The sequence below is a fragment of the Chenopodium album genome, chromosome 5 (assembly GCF_948465745.1).
Source record: "Chenopodium album chromosome 5, dcCheAlbu1.1, whole genome shotgun sequence".
Classification (NCBI taxonomy): domain Eukaryota; kingdom Viridiplantae; phylum Streptophyta; class Magnoliopsida; order Caryophyllales; family Amaranthaceae; genus Chenopodium; species Chenopodium album.
Window position 1 is genome coordinate 8,651,312 of NC_137838.1, and position 18,482 is coordinate 8,669,793.

At 34.7% G+C, this 18,482-nt stretch overlaps 1 protein-coding gene across 1 annotated transcript; it reads right to left on the reverse strand.

Annotated features, from left to right (window-relative positions):
• Nucleotides 1-69: 69 nt before the first annotated feature.
• LOC145631793 (E3 ubiquitin protein ligase RIN2-like) lies at nt 70-12,452 on the reverse strand. Its single transcript, XM_081683970.1, has 13 exons — nt 12,198-12,452; nt 11,315-11,745; nt 8,910-8,987; nt 8,065-8,151; nt 7,852-7,973; nt 6,563-6,659; nt 6,361-6,463; nt 5,152-5,309; nt 4,931-5,068; nt 4,693-4,760; nt 4,378-4,596; nt 3,547-3,925; nt 70-533 (listed from the first exon to the last, which is right to left on the reverse strand). The coding sequence occupies exons 2-13, from the start codon at nt 11,552-11,554 to the stop codon at nt 477-479; spliced, it is 1,746 nt and encodes a 581-aa protein (XP_081540096.1). The 5' UTR covers nt 11,555-11,745; nt 12,198-12,452; the 3' UTR covers nt 70-476.
• Nucleotides 12,453-18,482: the final 6,030 nt, after the last annotated feature.

Genomic DNA, 18,482 nt, shown 5'->3' on the forward strand with positions numbered 1-18,482 from the left:
ACCATACATGCAGCAACTATGAAGTGATCAACAGATCAAATACAACATATATGAAGTATATATTAAGAATTAAAATAAAGCCACTAGCCTGTTACATCTTCAAGAGAAATTCTGCATGTACAACTACAATGAGAATATACATACTCATACAAAACTGCCGCAGTTCCACAGATGCATCTGGAATCTCTTTGTTGCGAGACCAAAATCAAAAACACTTTCTATTTGGTCTATGTGCGATAATAAAGACCGTTATAAGGGAATATACATGATGCTTTTACAATGTTCTCATTACCAATACTCCTAGGTGACATTGTCGTCATTGGTAATATGTGCCACTATGTACAGAATCCGGCAGGACAGACAGCAGTTTCAACATACTCAGAAAATTCTCTGAGTTTCCATTGCCTTGTGTCATCACACAGTCCGCAAAACATTTGTGGACCAGGAAGGCTTATTGTGCAGAATAATATCCAGTATCACATCTGAAGAAGGTTATTAACAGTCACAGAGACAGAGTTTGTTTGTTGCAGGTCCTGGCATATTTACAAAAGGGTTAGGCAACTGTCAAAAGAAGAAGTGTGCAATATTGACCTATAATTTCTGCCCATGACTACTTCGGTCAAGTGATGACATAGAAGTAGTCCAAGCTTGGATCCCTACCCTATAGCTGGCTTTTAATGGGAGCTAGGAAAGGGGTGGATCAGATTGTAGCCAATTTTGGTGTTTCAGATTGGTATCCTTATCAACGTGTCTACTATTTGGAATCATTTTTACCCTCCTAAAACAATTTACAACAGATATAGTAATATAATTTTCTTAAACCTGTTTAATATAGACATTAGATTCCTATAAAGTGCAAACAAATTTTCAAAAAGACCTTTTCAGCTTCCAAACTACAAGAATGTCTTGGTGGAAGTAGCCTTTATCTTCCACATTTTCATGGACTCATGAAGAAAGACTCTGAGAGACAGAGATATGAGCACATGGAAAAGTATACAGAAAAAACAATCAAATCTTGTGAAGAAATCCAGATCATTGTTTCCATTAACCCTATTGATAAAGGTCCCTTACTTATTCTTATTCCCTAGGAAACTTCTAACCAGTAACAAATTCCACACAAGTAATGAATTACTCTCTGTATCCTAAAATGCCATCACTGGATTTCAGCAAGGTAGTAAAAGTTCATCCTTTGCTAACATAGTAGCCGAATATCATTGAATTAGGAGCTCCCCAAAATAACCTCACCTACAATGGAGGGAGAATGAGAATTGCACAACTAGGGTAATTACAACCAAGATTCCTTAGCTGTGCAGGGCTTTAAAAAAATGAAAAATTATAATTCTCCTATTTGTTATATAACATTTTTACAACAATAAACATTACTCAAGGAAAGGAGTAATCATATTTTAAGAGGTCATGGTAATTTATGTAAGGAAAATTTGTAAATTACCACCCAAATAACAGACTTATTTTGAAATTACCACCCATTAAAAATAAAATTATTTTACCACCCCTTAAATTAAAAGAAGTACTCAGATTCCCACCATTTTTTTAAAATTAGGTGAACTTTCCGTCAATGGGACCCACATAATGGCTATTAACGGCTATATTGAGCCTTCATTACTAATTAAAAAAAATCTATAAAACATTTCCTCAAACTCAATTAGTTGTTCCTACCCCAAATTCTCACGGATTTTACTAACTTGTATTTAAAGACAAATCTCCCACAAGTGCAGACGCTCAGTTTGCAATCAGGTATCCTCAATTCTATTTTAAAATTAGGGTTTTGCGCACATTGTAATTGGGGAAAATTAGGGGATTGCATAAATTAGGGTTCTTCGCACAAATTAATTGGGGGAAATTGGGGGATTTCATAAATTAGGGCTCTTCGCACAAATTGATTGGGGGTAATTGGGGGATTTCATGAGTTGGGGTTCTTCACACAAATTCTTCTTTTCTCACTTAATTCTCCTTCTCCATGACAGTAATTATTTTGCAGAAAAAACAAAAATTAGGGTTTCAATTTAATAATTTTGAGGGTGGTTGAACATTTTACAGAGAATTTATGAAGAAAGAGGGAGAAGATAGATGATTTTTCAGAGATTTAATGAAGAAATTGAAAGAGGGAAGGGTTTAGTTGAATGCTATAGAATAGTGAGAGGGTGAAATCGAGAAAACAGGAAAAAAAAAAAAAAAAAAAAAAAAAAAAAGGTGGGGCTCACTAACGGAAAAGCCACCGGATTTATGAAAAGGGTGGGAAAATAAATGCGTTTTTAATTTAAGAGGTGGTAAAATAAAAATAAAATAAATAAATTAACGGGTGGTAATTTCAAAATAAGTCTGCTATTTAGGTGGTAATTTACAAATTTTTCCTTTATATAATTACTATTTAATCAATAAAATTAGTAGTTTATACCAACTGGAAAATTTATGCTAAGCTACATTTCTCTTACCATTAAGACAAAAAACCTCCTTTCTCACCTCAACGTACACATTATTTCACATCCAAGTTCTGCTAACTAAATAAAATAGACATAGGAAACACCAATCAGCTAAGCTTATCTCAAGGACAGTGTATTCACACAAGGCAAATCTCCACTAGGAGTCTAGCTACTAGCATAATCCCACCTTGTTTGTGTAATACACAGGAAGATAGGTGGTTGTATTCTGAAATAGGGTTCTGGCCCTTTAGAGTGATACTGTTCATTAGCTTAGATAATTATTTGTCCGATATACTAGATGCCCACAAACCAGTGTTTTGACCTCACACAAGTCATAATGTCATAAAAGGGAAATTAGATGAGCAATGTTGGAAGAGCATAATGGCATTATCAAAATAAAAATAATACAATGATCTAAACTAAACAAAAATGTAAGAAACACAAGATCTCCAGCTTGGTGCAAGGGATTAACATTTAATCAGCAATTATCAACTTTCAGCTATACCCAAAGTTCCCAAACCTAGGATCATGTCCTGTTCACACTGCTACCTTGGCTCTATAACACCCACCCTCTCTTTAAAATAATATCTTAAACAGAATCCAAATTCAATCTCATTATGTTAGTAGGGGCACTAGTAAGGTGACAGGCTTTCAAATTTAATTAAAAAGCTATGGATTTATCTTGTTCAAAATTATTCATGGATATGGCATCCTTGCCTCCTTGGGGCATTCATGTATTACTATCTACTGGGGATAAAAAATATTTACAGAGGCAAACTGAATTTCCAGATATGACTGAAGAAGTCCTACCCAAAGCGTAAGCCATAAAAGAATATGCATTTACAACCAGAATTGTCAAGAGGATTGATTAGGTCAATGATTTCATGTTCAGGCAAGTCAGTTTCAGGTTAAATTTTGGTCAAAACCATTTTTCAGTTGTCCAACTTCTACATCAGTTATCTGTATTTCATGTCAAAAAAGTGTTCAACACAACATAAATTTTGGATGGGCTCAGGTTGTATCAGCTTTCAGCTTTGCCAGGTCTCGATTTACAAGCATTAGCAAAGATAATGATAGTACATATGTACATCAAGAGAATTTATACCTGGAAAATCATTTCATCAGGGATGTGAGGAAGCACCTCCCTTACAGTTTCTGCCATGGCAAGTAAGTTTGCAATGCTGTCATTAGCAGGACGGGAGGCAGTCCTCCTATGTGCAGAAACACTTGTTGCAGGGTATCTGTGTGCAGCAGGGGGAAATGCTGTACTGGATGTTGTTGCCTGAGAAGAGTTTGTTGGCCAAAGGCTCCACGAAGTATCTTCAAGTGCAGTCTGGGCATAGTTTTCTCCAACAGAAGCAAGGTGTCGCATCATCATCTGGACCCTCCCCAACCCAGCAGACCTAATGGCAGTTGATGGGCCAGCTCCATCAAGACCCTGACTTGGCCAAGGCTGTAACCAACTTGAATCTGCTCCTGCTCCTCTATACCAAAAGAAGACATAGTTTTAGAAACATGATGGTAATAAAAGTCGTTAGATGAGATTTAAGATTTCTATGCTAGTGGTAAAGTCTTCTTCTATTTTCTTCTAAATCTATATTTTTCTTTTAGGTAAGGAGGCCAGAGGTTAGAGATTGTTACACCATGAAAAAGCAATAATTAGATAAGAAATGTGCACTGTATGCAATGCAATTTTTTGCTGCATTCATGCATATCCATGCTACAGAGCAAATTTGGCGGCCTTGCAACCATGGAGCTTCTAGCCGACAAAACAAGGTATATTGCACATTAGCCCCACTACGTAGAAAAACATGGCTCCCAAAAATGGAGATATAGAATCTAACAATATGTTGACAGAATCTTAAAGTTAATCTTAAAAGGTCATGCATATTGCAAAGAAATTAAAGAACAAAACAAAGAGCAGTGAAAATCAAACCTCCAAGGATTAACTTCCGGAGAAATTTGGTTTTGGTTAGGGAAAACTCCTACACCTCCAGCATTCACCGGATCAACTCCTGAGCTTAGTTGTCGTGCAAGCTGCTCATCACTTGAAACTACTCTAGTATGAGAGCTTGCCTCACTTTCAGATCTTCCAACAAAAAGGGGTTTCCGACAGGTAGGACATGAATAGACCTCATTAAGTCCTTGATCCAACCTGGTATAAAAGAATCACTTTCAGCTCCAGCATCAAACTTTACTAGGCATTAAAAAGGAGAGTAAAATGAGTCTACAAGCCTGGCAATAAACAAACCAAGATCTCAAACAAGCAAGATGGAAAAGGTGATTGCAAGGAAGCCTTTTAGCCTTTGCCATTGGTTCCTGATGATATCCAACGAAGACAACATGAGATCATTAAACATAAGTAATAAAGAAGTTCAAACAACTATAAAGTCACAAACAAATGAAAAGAAGAAGATGTAGCATGAATGAGAGAGATAGTCAATAGGCAGAAGCCAGAAGGGGAAAAATTTAGTGAAAGAGGCACTTGCCCTACAGATGGCACATTCATCATCATATGATTGTATTTCCTTTGTTGTCGCATCAGGAAGTGCCTCGTGAAGTGCACCTAAAGCTATCTTTAATTTGACAAATCCTTTAATACGCTTTACAACTGCACTTAGTAAAGCCTGCAAAGCAGCATAGAAAAGGATTATAACGAGTCATGTGCTAAAATTAAAAGTGAGCCATCAAGGACTGATCAAACACATACACGAATGTTCAGGAAAAGGATTGCATCTACAAGATGGAATGTCATGCCATGGAGCCACCAAATTAGCACATAATGACCAAGGGCCATTAAAAGTGTCATCATATCGAGGAAAAACCCCATATTTCGAACAACATTGCTTTTCCATTCCCACAAAGAACCTGCAGGAGTTCTCTCATATAAATAAAAACAAAGCTACAAATATACAATGATGACTTAGCAAAAAATCATCAAGTACAACAAAACACAGAGAATTCTTGCTTAAAAGCCAAGATTTAATAGATAATATTCAACAAATAAATAAGAAACCTATATTTCTAAAGTTTACCAACTTGTATTTGTAGTGAGAGCACTGCTTAGTCAATTTCCAAAATCTTACTACAGAGATTAATCCAACTTCCAGAAAAAGACCAGATCTATGTCTGGCTAAGTGATGTCCCAATATAGAAGTTGACCCTAAAATCGAAACTCCTTCCACTTCACATTATTCATGCCAATCCACACCTCTTTACATATGGTACCCTCCAAAAAATAGACTAGTTAATAGATTTGTGACATGCCCAAGCACACTTTGACAAATTTAATATTATGATGGATTGATACTACATAATTAAGTATTGTGAATATTTGTCCACCTGCTTTTAAAACAAATAACAACCTAATGATCAGTCTTTATAATGTTGATTATTTCTATTTTATTATATGTAAAGAACTCTGTACAATTTTACTCCTTATCTTTCATATACATTTTAATCCTTAGAATATTTTATCCAATGGATCAAGGCATATATCAGAAAGTAGGTATTGTTCAATCCAAATTAGAAATATAAACAAATAATATAGAAATAATAAACTGATAATATGTGATCACATGCATATAAAAGGCTCTTTTTTAGTTAAAAACTCTAGTTGCAACTTGATCCTGATCTTTATAAATCCATTTTAACTTTCCAATAGTTAATTTATCCATTTACTTTAATATCAAAATGCATTTACATAGTAAATTTAGGTGGTGCACACTATACTCCAAAATAATTCCTTGTTCTATTTATGGTCTCTCTTCAATTTGTCGTTACTACTAGCTCTTCCACTCTCTCATAAAATCAGATATTTCAAACCACACATATAAAAACTAACCCTTTCACCACCCAGGACAACACCATACATGAAAAATATTGCCAGTAGAGACTTCAATGGAAGAAGTAATAATACCTGCAGTTGTATCAAAAAACTTTGATCTTTGGGAATCAGAAGTCTCAGCAGCAGAATGGTGGAGCCAAATATCCATTAGCTGAAATCCATGTACCACAATAGCCTGAAGATATGTATATCATGCAACACAAACTTGTAAATAAGTGTCATGCTTTAATAAAGGTTGAATGAATAGATAAATTTGAATCATGAAACAACATACCTGCAGTGTCTCAAAAGCTATGCTGAGGGGCTCAAAGAATAACAACCAATAAGTGGACGAAACCAGAGGTCCAGATACAGCCGCACAAAACCATATCCTATAAAACACACATGATACTTAGAGACAAGATTTTCCAAAATTTAAAGATATAACCATTTCTACTACATGGCAAACTACTATATATTACAGTATAATGATGGTACAATACACCCCATGGATTCAGCAGTTATGCCTACACTACAACTGACAGGATGCGGTCATCAGCTCCATAATATTATTTTCAGGACACTGAATCATGTCATCTTGAATAGATGCAGACAAGATGCATACAAAACTACTAGACAAATCTCGTTAATTGACCCTGAATGCATCAATATAGAAAGGGGGTTTCTCGTTATTATGAAAAATGACAGCTTTTTAATGAGCAAAAGCATTACCATATAAAAATGAATTAAGGTGTGCAGGGGATAGTATACTTTAAGAGGATTCGGAATTTCGGAGAATACAATTCTAATCAAAGAGAATCATTGCAACAAAGAAAAAAGCTATTCTATAACCTATACAGAGAAGAAAGGTGAAGGTTCATTGCACATTGGACCCAGGATAAAACTATCCCCCTCCCCACCCCCACCCCCCTCATCCCAAACAATTCAATGGTGTATAATAATACTTAAAACAATGACTGCATACTATAAATGGTTCTGTAACCACTCTATGCATCTAGAAGCAGCAAACTGAATGACCTCTTATCCTCACCCCCCCCCCCCCCCCCCCAAAAAAAAAAAAAAAAAAAAAAAAAAAAAGGTCTGGAATTTCTTTGGCAAAGAGATGAACCTATTTATCTCAGGGCTGCTCATGAGGCAAACTTTAAACAATTTTTTAAAGCTGCCAGTAGTTCCATGGATTGCTATCACTTATAATTAGTAACATTAAACGTAGGAAGATGACATATAAATGAACTATGACAAGACATATGAAACAGGCAAAAAAAATCAACCCCCCCCCCCCCCAAAAAAAAAAAAAAGAAAAAAAATATATAAATATAAGTAAAATAACCAGGTTGACATTGACTACATAAGTGAAAATAATTGTGGCTCTATCTCAAAGCAATAGTTATTTATGAAGAAAATATTTGTTTTTGGCTAACATGTAGAGAGAGAACCACCAAGTACGCTTATTTTCTCAATTGTTTGCCAAGCAAAGAACCCCAAATCAAAAGTTCAGTAACAACAAAATAAGATATAGAGCATAACAGAATACACAACGCTAGAGATAAAGTCAAGAAATACCATAGACAGTCAAAGGCCAAAACTAGCAATAGTGCTGAATATACACGGAAATATGTCCAAAGTGTAGCAGAAGGAGATGCATTCAAACGTTCAAGACGATCTCTTGCCAAAGCTTGAAACATCTACATAAGAGTCAAAGAAAGTCAAATACAGCCAGAAGAAACAATTAACACCCAAATAAAGTAGATAGATTGATGAAAGTATTTGACAAACCTTCAGGAAACAAAGGACGGTCAACCATGTCATCCACAGGGTGGCTTGAATTATTGTTGGAGGAATGATTAATGGAAGAAATGTTCCCTGGAATCATTAAAAAATAAATCACAAGGGAATAATGGGAATTGGCAGCAAAGATTCAAGGATCAATAGCTCTTTTTACTACAATATATTCCATTAATGTACTTCAAAAGGAAACTTTAGAGGCAGTGGGATTAATGATGTTCGGAAAAAGGTCTTTCACCAACCATGTTTTCATGCTACACAAAATTTTGACCAATGACAAGGAATCAAGGATGTAAACCTCTGATAATCAAAGTAACCAACTCTTCAAGAAGAGATACATTATTTTTAGCTAAAGGAACAAATAACAAATATGACAGACACTTAAAGTCTTACAGAAAAGCAATTAGCCAATCAAGTACGACTTGTTTGGGCCCTACTTGTTCTTACAGATTCGGTGGATTTCAGCTTTCTATATAAATCTTATTTTATATATTAAAGCCTTTAGCATAGCAGAAGCTATATATTACAATGCAGCCTAGTCAAATTAAATGCAAGGCCATCCTTAAGGCCATGGCAAATCTTAAAAGACCCTTGACAAATTACTAGACTTGGTTGCAAAGGGACCATGACTCCAAAATCATCTGTACTTGCCTTTTCCTCAAAACTTTAACTGTTTAGATTTTTCTTTTAGCAGAATTATATAAGAATACTCTTTGACTCGTCTCCCTCCATTAAACAACCCCCCAAACCTTTGTCACAAAAAGGCTAAAATAGCAATTAGAATCGCTGATAGTGACAGTGAACAGTTCAAACTAATAGCTCAACTGTAGTATTACCTTGTAGATAACATAATTGACCAGCCTTTCCACTAACTTTCGTGTTTCAGGGGCATATAGTTCTCCAAAAAATATAGTCTGCATTGAGAGAGATAGAGATGGAAAAAAGCATTAAACAATCAGCCAGATCGAATGGATGATGATAGCATTATATAATCAGCCAGATCTAACCAGACAGCATAATGGCATGGCCTCAAATATGCAATATTAGGAGATTACATTGGGTGAGCCACTTTCAATCGTTTACCCCTAGGCACATGCAAATGTATGATTTTACATTAGTCATAAGAAAAAGCACGTGCTCAACGTATTCAATCTATCTAATCTAGTCACTTAAATAGTTTGATAACTTCTGCTCAAAGTGATTTTCACAAGTGATAGTGGGTTTATCAGCATGAATACATGTGTCTCATTTAGTCATTTTTTTGGTCTAGAGGTTTCACTAAATATAAGATCTAGAAAATTGATTTGACAAAAAACAAAGATGACATGAGAGATGTGACACCATAAGAAATTAATTTAGAAATCATGGCTTTGCTCAGAAATACTAGGCTCTTAAGTAATTCTTCAATCAATCAATCAAAGCCTTAATTCCATAATTGGGTCAGCTACATGAACCAAAAGTGATTATTCCGATACAGAAAATAAAATTAGTAATAATGACTCTAAGAGTCCTAGTTCTCTCATAATCACAATAGGTGTTTTGTACATCTTGGCAAATTTTCAAGTGAGACAGGTAGTAAATTAAAATGGCTTTGATCATCCCATATTCCTTTAAAAGCTGCCTCATATTCATCATATCCTATTTAATGTCACCATGTCTCAACTCTCACAATACATAGTTAATACATATGTATAGCTTGTTAAACTTAAGTGTGGTGTAGATTTGTAGCATGTCAATCAAAATTTTAACATTACCATGTCACAATCTTAGATGGTATGCCACCAAAAATTTGACCACACACCTTTGATCTACATGTCTTGTTAATGGAAGTTTGTCATACAAGGGAAAATATAATTCTCTATCTTAGACAAACTAGATGTGTAGTTATACATTATACCCCTCCAAAGGAAAAGTCAATACATCAGTTTAAAAGTATCAAAAAACCAATCAAATTATTTCATGTATTGGATGCTAAATTATGCCATTTCTCAAATAAGATAGATTTAGGGGGTTTTGGTTCAATAAAGGATTAAAGGGAGAGGGAATGAGCCTAACAAAGGGAAACAAGGTGAATAGAATTTTTTTTTTTTTTTTTTAAAAAAAAACTACATTTTCATTGTTGTTTGTTTTAAATAACAAAAGGAAATCCTGTAAGTCACTAACAACCATTTACCACACCCCCAATTTAGAAAATAACTACCATACAACCACCACACCGCTAGCGCACCTTCCCTCCCGAAGTTGCCGCCTCAGCCGTTGCACCCTTCCCCTAGTGCCACCACTGCTACTCCTTTATTCTCTCTCCTTTTCTTTTTGAATAATCTTCTAAATCTAGTTGCTTGGTGATTGTTTTTGGATGGTTGGGTAATTTTCTTATAATTATGGTTGTTTTTGAGGATGAATAGGGCACTTTTCGTGGTGGATGAAGTGAATTTCATGGTGGTGGGGCTAATTTCGGGTGTGCGCAAAGGTTAGGGTGGCTTTGTGGTGGGTAAGGGGTTGAATTTCGAATGGTTAGAGTTAGGACGTAGTGGTGGTGGCGATATGATCTAGGATGGAAGGTGGTGGTCAGAATTGTGGTGGGTCCAGTAAAGGATGGTGGTGGTTGACTGGTAATGGTGGTATTGATAGTAATGTAGGAAGCTTGAGGAAAGGGAATAGAAAAACCATTTTTTTTTTAGTGTGTGTGGGGGAGGGCAGATCAAAGTAGAAGACATTAAGGGAATGAAGAGGGTAAAGGGAATTATTGAAATGTCCTACCAAACAACAAGTAAGGGGATGAGCCATTTTGATTCCCTTACCCTTTGTTAAAAGCCCCAAACCAAACACCCCTTAACTTAGCAAAAACCGTGAATATTCAAGTTTCTATGCTTAAATGAGCAAAACTAATCTCCCCAAACCCATCTCCATACAAATCAAACTTCTCTAATAAGTTAAATGGTTTTATTATTGGATTAAATCATAAAATATGTTACTCCATTAGACAATATCTAAGAATATTGGTATAATACATATTGTGTCTTTCAAAATTGTGAAATATAAACATATTTTGTACTATAAAAGCTACGGATGACTAGGAAATTTTTTAGCAGAAAACACAAATCAGTTCCTTAATCTACCGATATCAGGTAATATCACAAGTGCACATTTCAGAATATGATAACATTATGAAAAATGCCTTAAAATAAGTCAATCCCACACAACAAAACAAAATAAATGTAGTGCAATGAAATTACTTTACCTTAATACTCAAAATAAATAACACAAATGCATTGATCAAACATATTGCCAGCAACGTAATGGTGGCATGAGAACGCAATAGGAGCTCGATTATATGACTAGCATTCTCTGAGTAAAGGGTATCGCTGCCAATAAGTCCATCCGCCTTGAATTTTTCGAGCGATATTTCTGTCCAGCACTGCAGACCTATCATGCTGACCACAGTACATGCCGCCGAAATTGCTAGATAGCGAACACCCATTGCTAGCAATTACTTTATTATCTTGAATATAACAGAACTCCCCCAATTTCATCAGAACAACATCAACATAACTCTTTACTCCGCATAATTATTCGCCAAGTCTTTGTAAACAGAAACTAATACTAACAAGCAATAACACTTGTAGATTCCGATTTCGACAATTTTAATCAGCAAAGGACTATCCTATGATCCTGCAACACATAATGAGAGCCAAATACACAAGTGATTAGGGTATAATCTGCTAATAATCCTTTTAATTTCACTAACATTTCAAATTCTACCATATGCTTATTCATTCTCTTTCATCCAGCTCAAAATAAAAAATTAACCACTAAATTTAAATAAACAGCTAAGGAATTCAACATGCACAAATGCACATCAACAGAATTTAAGCAACTGTAACTTCTACAACACATAATTTCACTTTTCTGAAGAAATAAAATAAAAATTGCAAATCAGATGTTCAATTCGCATGAAATTAAACAAAATAATTACCCTAATTTTCGTCAGAACTACAGAAAACCGAAAATTGAGTCAACAATATCACAATTCAATACAAATTAATCTACAATTCAATCAATCAAATTCGACAAAAAAATCAATTCAATAAAATTGAAACAATCGATCTAAAAATTGAACAAACCTTCGATCCAATGGCTAGGTCAAGCCCAAAATCTTGATTTAGGAGAGAGAAAATAAGGATTGATATGAGAGAGAAAGATGAGAGAGATTGGGGACAGCTTTTTGAGGAAAAAAGCAAAAGTGAAATTTTGTTGTTTGAAGTGAAAGGATATTTTAATTATTTTTTATTTAATTTTTATTAATTAAAATTTTTTTTTTTGATGAAATAATGGGAGTCAATGAATCCGTTGACTGATTAAAACATCGTCGTTTGATACCTGCCTTGCTTATTTGATCTAGAATCTGATTAAAGTTGACCTTATTTGGCTTATAATCTTAATTTACTGTCTTTATAATTTGATGGATTTGATATGATTTGATGTACTATACCAACTAACCTTGCGTAATTGTATGTTTTTTTAGCCACTTGATATAGTAATGATGACGATAAAATTATGTTTATGACAATTAACACTATTTATGGCAAGATTTAACCAAAAATGACGATATGATATTTAGGGACTGTTTTCATACGATTATTTTTAGTTCAATTCAGTTCAGCTCTAATAAGGGTATGTTCATATTTACTGAACAGAGCTGAATTGAACTGAACTGAATTGATTGGAGCTGAACTGAACTGAACTGAACTAAGCTAAAATGAATATTTTATGAGAAAGGGAAATTAAGAGCTGAACTGAACTGATTGGAGCTGAACTGAACTGAACTGAACTGAACTGAACTGAACTGAACTAAGCTAAAATGAATATTTTATGAGAAAGGGAAATTAAGAGCTGAACTGAACTGAACTGATTGGAGCTGAACTGAACTGAACTGAACTGAACTGATTGGAGCTGAACTGAACTGAACTGAACTGATTGGAGCTGAACTGAACTGAACTGAAAATAAGTAAATATGAACAGGCCCTAAGTTCAGTTCAGTTCAGTTCAGCTCTTAATTTCCTTCTCTTAAAAAATATTCATTTCAGTTGTTTGGTCCGGTTCAGTTCAGTTCAGTTCTAATAAGTTATGTTCAGTTTAGTTCAGTTCATCTGAGTTCAGTCAATGAGAACAAGCCCTTAATATTAATTTGACATCAGCATAAAACAACCCATAGCTAACTCAAAAAATTGCCTAGAATCAAGAAACACAAATAGTTGGCGACTTGGCACCAACTCAAGGCTAAATAGACCTTACCTCACTATCAACAAATAAGTGTATGTTCTCAACTTAAATGTTTTTATTTAATCATTTACGAGTAACATGTCAATCTTACTAGTATTACTAAGTGGCTTAAATTTTTCATCGACAGAATTTGCAAGGTTGCACAAGAGCGGACATATAATCCAATACCTTTTGGCAATACTTGTGATCAAATGGCTGCAATGTTTGATTTTGAAATGGAGGAATTACAACACTCCTTGGATCTAGGCAACGTAAAGACCACAACATGATTCAAATGGATTATGGATGTTGATTGATAAGCTTACTCTTGCCTCAATCTTAGCCACGATTTAAATAAAATACAAGTTTTTCACATTTAGGGCATGTTCTCATTGACTGGACTCAGCTGAATTGAACTGAACTGAGCTGAGCTGAACTGAACTGAAATAAATATTTTATAAGAGAAGGAAATTAAGAGCTGAACTAAACTGGACTGAATTTCAACGTAAGATAACGGGCCCTTAGTACATACTAGTTGTGGGAGCGCCCGCGTCCCCAATTTTGTGAAATTAAACTCGATGATTAAATGTATAATTGTTGATCGTTAGAGCGATATTTAATAAAAAAACATATTACAAATAAAATATATGTGAAAAAGTTTTTAAATTTGAAAAATAAAGAACAATAATACTGATAATAAAACGGCTAAAAGGAAAGTAGACGAATAACTTAATTAAGTATATCTCGGTATCCAAAATTGTTAACTCAATAATGTGCTCCATATACTATTTTAATTTAAAGCCAAAAGCTAACGAACGCCACGAGGGTGTTGGATAAACATTAAAGGCATTTGTTGTTTGACATAAATAATCCAAAATTGGGTGTTCGTAAGCAAGATCCTAATTTAAAATATAAGGCGTTTGTTGTTTGAAATATATACAAAAGGGGAAAAAAAAAGGAACAGTTTGTAGTAATATTGTTTATATAATTACAGTCCTATTTTTGCAAAAAATATTTAGGAAAAACGTTTTTAATGCTTCTTTATTACGTGTTAATTAACAAGTTTATGATTATTATAAGCTATGTTTACTAAACAATTACTTCAAAGTTATTCTTTAACTAAACTAAAATTATATACTCCCATCTCATAATATATTTCTTGTTTTTCTATTTTAGAGATTCAAAATATTGTTTCTTTTTCTATTTTTGAATAGTATGTAAATACCATTATACCCTTACTTTTTTAATTTAATTTATTGTACTTCTTAATTTACCGTTGAATTTTGCACATGCTTTGTATTTTTTTCCACTTTCTATCTCTAACTTTTGTCTATGGTTGTATTTTTCATTTTTATTAATATACGTAGTACTTTATCCACTTTCTCCTCCTATTTCTAGAATACCGTGAAAAACACAAACAAGAACTATAATATGGGACGGAGAGAGTACGTAGTATAAGTTGTTCTTTGGATTGTTTTACGAAAGAACTCATTCGTCTTCTATATGTTTGCAAATTTCAATTACGCAGTAACTTTTTTCAATTTGATCCTCTGCCATTCATTCGCCCAAACTCTGACCTATCCTTAACGGGGCGTTTGGCAAATGAGATTGGGAATTTGGGAAATATAGGGTGGGAATGAGAATTAATAGGTGGGAATTAATGAAATAATCTCAATCCCTTGTTTGGCATATTTTGGAAATAAGATTGAGAAATTTTAAATCCTATGTTTGGTATGTGGGAATAATAGAGGGATTAAAAGCAAAATTTACTAGATTGCCCTTATTATCATATTGCATATTAAAACATATGCCACAAAATAGGAGTAATATTGTCTTTTTAACGATTTAGTGAATTTCCCCTCCCCCCAAGTAATAAAATGTAGGGAATACAACCTAAATATTCCCAAGCCCATTCCCGTGTTTTTTTTTTTTAATTCCCACCAACCAAACATGGGTTTACAAAGATTAGGGATTATTATTTCCATTTACCAAACACCCCCTAAAGGTTTTGCATAGGTCATAGAATATTTATTTGATTGCCTATTTGCTTGGGAGTTTGGTTGCGTAATACATACACCTCTTATAAGAAAACCTATCTTAAGTTTATTATAGGTTGTATGCTCTCTCTCACTCTCCTCTTTTCCACTATCCTATATCAAAATTCTGAATATCTCCCCTTCAAGTAAATTGACTCTGCTCCATTGCACACGAGCTGAAAGTGATCAAGGAATCAAAATCTGTAAGGACATACAAAGATGCAGACTAGAAAAGAAACTAAATGAAAACCTGAAAAGCAAGGCATTTATTCTCAATTAGGCTAAGAGAAGGCATTATACTAAGCTAGTTATAGAGACTATCTGCCTAAGAAGACGAGTCGCCTTGTCAATTTGCAGCCAAAACTGATTCAATACTACAAAATCAGAACTGCCCATATATCATGAGAGAGGAAAAAAATTACATAGGCAATCCCAACAATCAAAAGAACACACAATATCAAGTAAACAAGCCAAATATGGTAATAAAGCAAAGGCCAGCAACAGAACTCAGGTTCATCCATCGTACCATTATCACCAAAGAGAACAAATCTCATACTCTCCGAACAATGGCAGCAACCCAAAACAGCACCTTCACAATCATAAATCTTCATGTAATAAAGAGATAGAAACCCCTTACCCATCACCATTTTAAGCCAGGTGATAGCGTGACAGCAATCAGCAGTACCTTCGAAGCCAAAATCAAGCAGCAAGTTCATGCTTTGTTTTTACTTCAGACCATTCCTTCTCTTCAGCTTCAATCTCAACACCCTTAAAGCCCACTGGAGCACATTATTATAATTAAATCTTCTACAAGATATTAAATATTCCATGTCATACTCAAGATTTTATACTATTTTGCAATCATAGTGCAAAATAGTAAAGAGAGTTAATATAATACATCGAAGTATCAAACAATGAGTGCTATCTTGATGCAAAGAGGGAAGAGTGGCAACAGAATTAGATCATCAGGAAAACAAAGCATAATGCAAGGTCACCTCATAGAATGTACAATACTACAAATAAGGAGAACTGATAGAAAAGGAGGATTTATTGGAATGCACCTCAACATGGGATACCTCTGAGCTAATATCCATTCCATTTTGCTCTTCACGGGCTTCAAATAAAGAACGTTTCATTATACCTGAAAAAAGAGGCAAAAGGGTCAGATTGCATATAATTCATTACAGATAGCAAAAAGATTTACAACCAGCTGATTTTCTACCAGATAGCACAAACTATATTGCATGTTTGGATCACAATTGCCCAATATAAAGTCCAGAAGAATCGGGATTTACTTACTGGACTCAGACTCTACATCAACTATTATTAATGATGATTCCTATTGCATGAACACCAAGCCTCTTACCCAACCAAACCTTAAAGCTGTAGGTGCCTAAGGAGGATCGAAGTTATCTCCATAATCATATTTTTCTCTCCTACCTTCCTATTTCATTAAATAAATGTTTCAAATTTTTTTTCTTACAGCAGTCCTTCAGAAAAATGGCTACATACATGGTTGAGTCGTGCACCAGTGGTGCAGCTTCATAGGCGGCTTATTTCAACATCATAGTCTTTGCTCTAGAAGTTCCTCAGTCTGTTCTCTGCCCTCGACTATGAACAACATATTGTAACTGAGATGAAAAATCAGGGCCAGCCTGTTGAGGCACCTACTGTTACTGCTAAACACAGACCTGAAAAAGTCGTGATAGAAAAATCAGTTACTCCAACTGTAAAGTGTAATGAGGGGTTCGATTTCACATAATCATAATCAAAGTAGAAGACTTTCTGATGCTCGATTTCAGCCAAAAATACAAGCAAATTAGGATTAACTGATTTTGCTATCACGCCGTTTTCAGGTCTGCATTTAGCAGTAACAGTTTAGGGTACTAAATAGATATTGACAGCACTCTATCTTTCTCCCCTCTCCTCCATTGTGTAAATAATCCGAGTATAGGCCTAATATGAACTTGTTAGGCCTATGAATTAGTATTACTATTACCTGACTATTATTCCAAAATTTAAACAAATAAAAGCTGTTAAATTAAATTAATATACTTAAAAAATCAGTTCTCACACGTATTTATAGAGAGATACCAAAGTCAAATAATGGTCGCAAAACTCAGTTTTCGACAAAATAGGAATCAAATCAATACAGTTTACTACTATTTCAATCTAAAGGGGTGGATGTGATTGATGTACCTGTGTCATATATGGAGCAAACACCATAGCAATGTTGTAAGCATTCATTTTATTGTACTGTTCTTCTCGAACAACATCAGCCATCAATTTGATGGCCTAATCAAGAAGAGAAATCTCCTTGGATGGAAGCATCCTCACAAGCTCAACACAATCATCTTCAGTTTGGCACTGCATCTGGAATAGTCTGCAAATTGTGTAATTGACAGTATTGCATGTGCATCTTCTACTCAGCAAGATAAAATATCACATGCTCACCGGAGGACCACCCTGATTTTGATGAATACAGAGCAAGGAAATGTATAAGAAAAGGCAGCACATTGATAAGATAAATCTAATGTAAAAAGACCAGCAAAGCTAGAATACATTCACTTGTAAGTAAAGAAACTTGCAGCGCTTAAGTGCACAATAATATCAATTTTCATAAACTGCTACCTTAAAACAAAAGATCATGTGCAATGCATTCCCAAGGCAATGATACAGACATTAAAGAGCAGTTAAGAGGCAACATCTTATCATCTGAATTATTTGAAGCTGCTGTATAAGCCTATTAAGAGCAACAGAAGCAACAGATGCAGCTCTCCGGACAATTGTAGCAAAACCAAATCCACTTTTTGAATCAACAGACAACAGGTGATGAAGGCACTGATGAATGCTGGCTTTGGTCTGGTTAAACAAGAAAATTTAAAGACACGTTTTTAACATTTGTCAAGGGACAAAGAGAAACTGATACAATGTATAAACAGATTCGGGCTATAGATGCCGGCCTAGCCTCCCCTCGATTCCACCACTGCCTCAAAACCATTCAACTCGAGAAAAACAGGTGCAATAGCTCAGAGAAGATAATTATACATCCGTTTGTACCTGTAGTATACTATATAATGTGCATCTACTGTAGAATTTGTGTGGAAATGA

Bases quoted from the DNA above. Each gene is read 5' to 3' on its own strand.
- LOC145631793 (XM_081683970.1), bottom strand. From the start codon at position 11,554: ATGGGTGTTCGCTATCTAGCAATTTCGGCGGCATGTACTGTGGTCAGC. The intron at 6,660-7,851 runs GTATTTCTTGAC...TGTGTTTTATAG, and splicing joins TTGGCCTTTGACTGTCTATG to GATATGGTTTTGTGCGGCTG. The intron at 4,597-4,692 runs GTTTGTTTATTG...CTTTTATACCAG, and splicing joins CTTGCTTGTTTGAGATCTTG to GTTGGATCAAGGACTTAATG.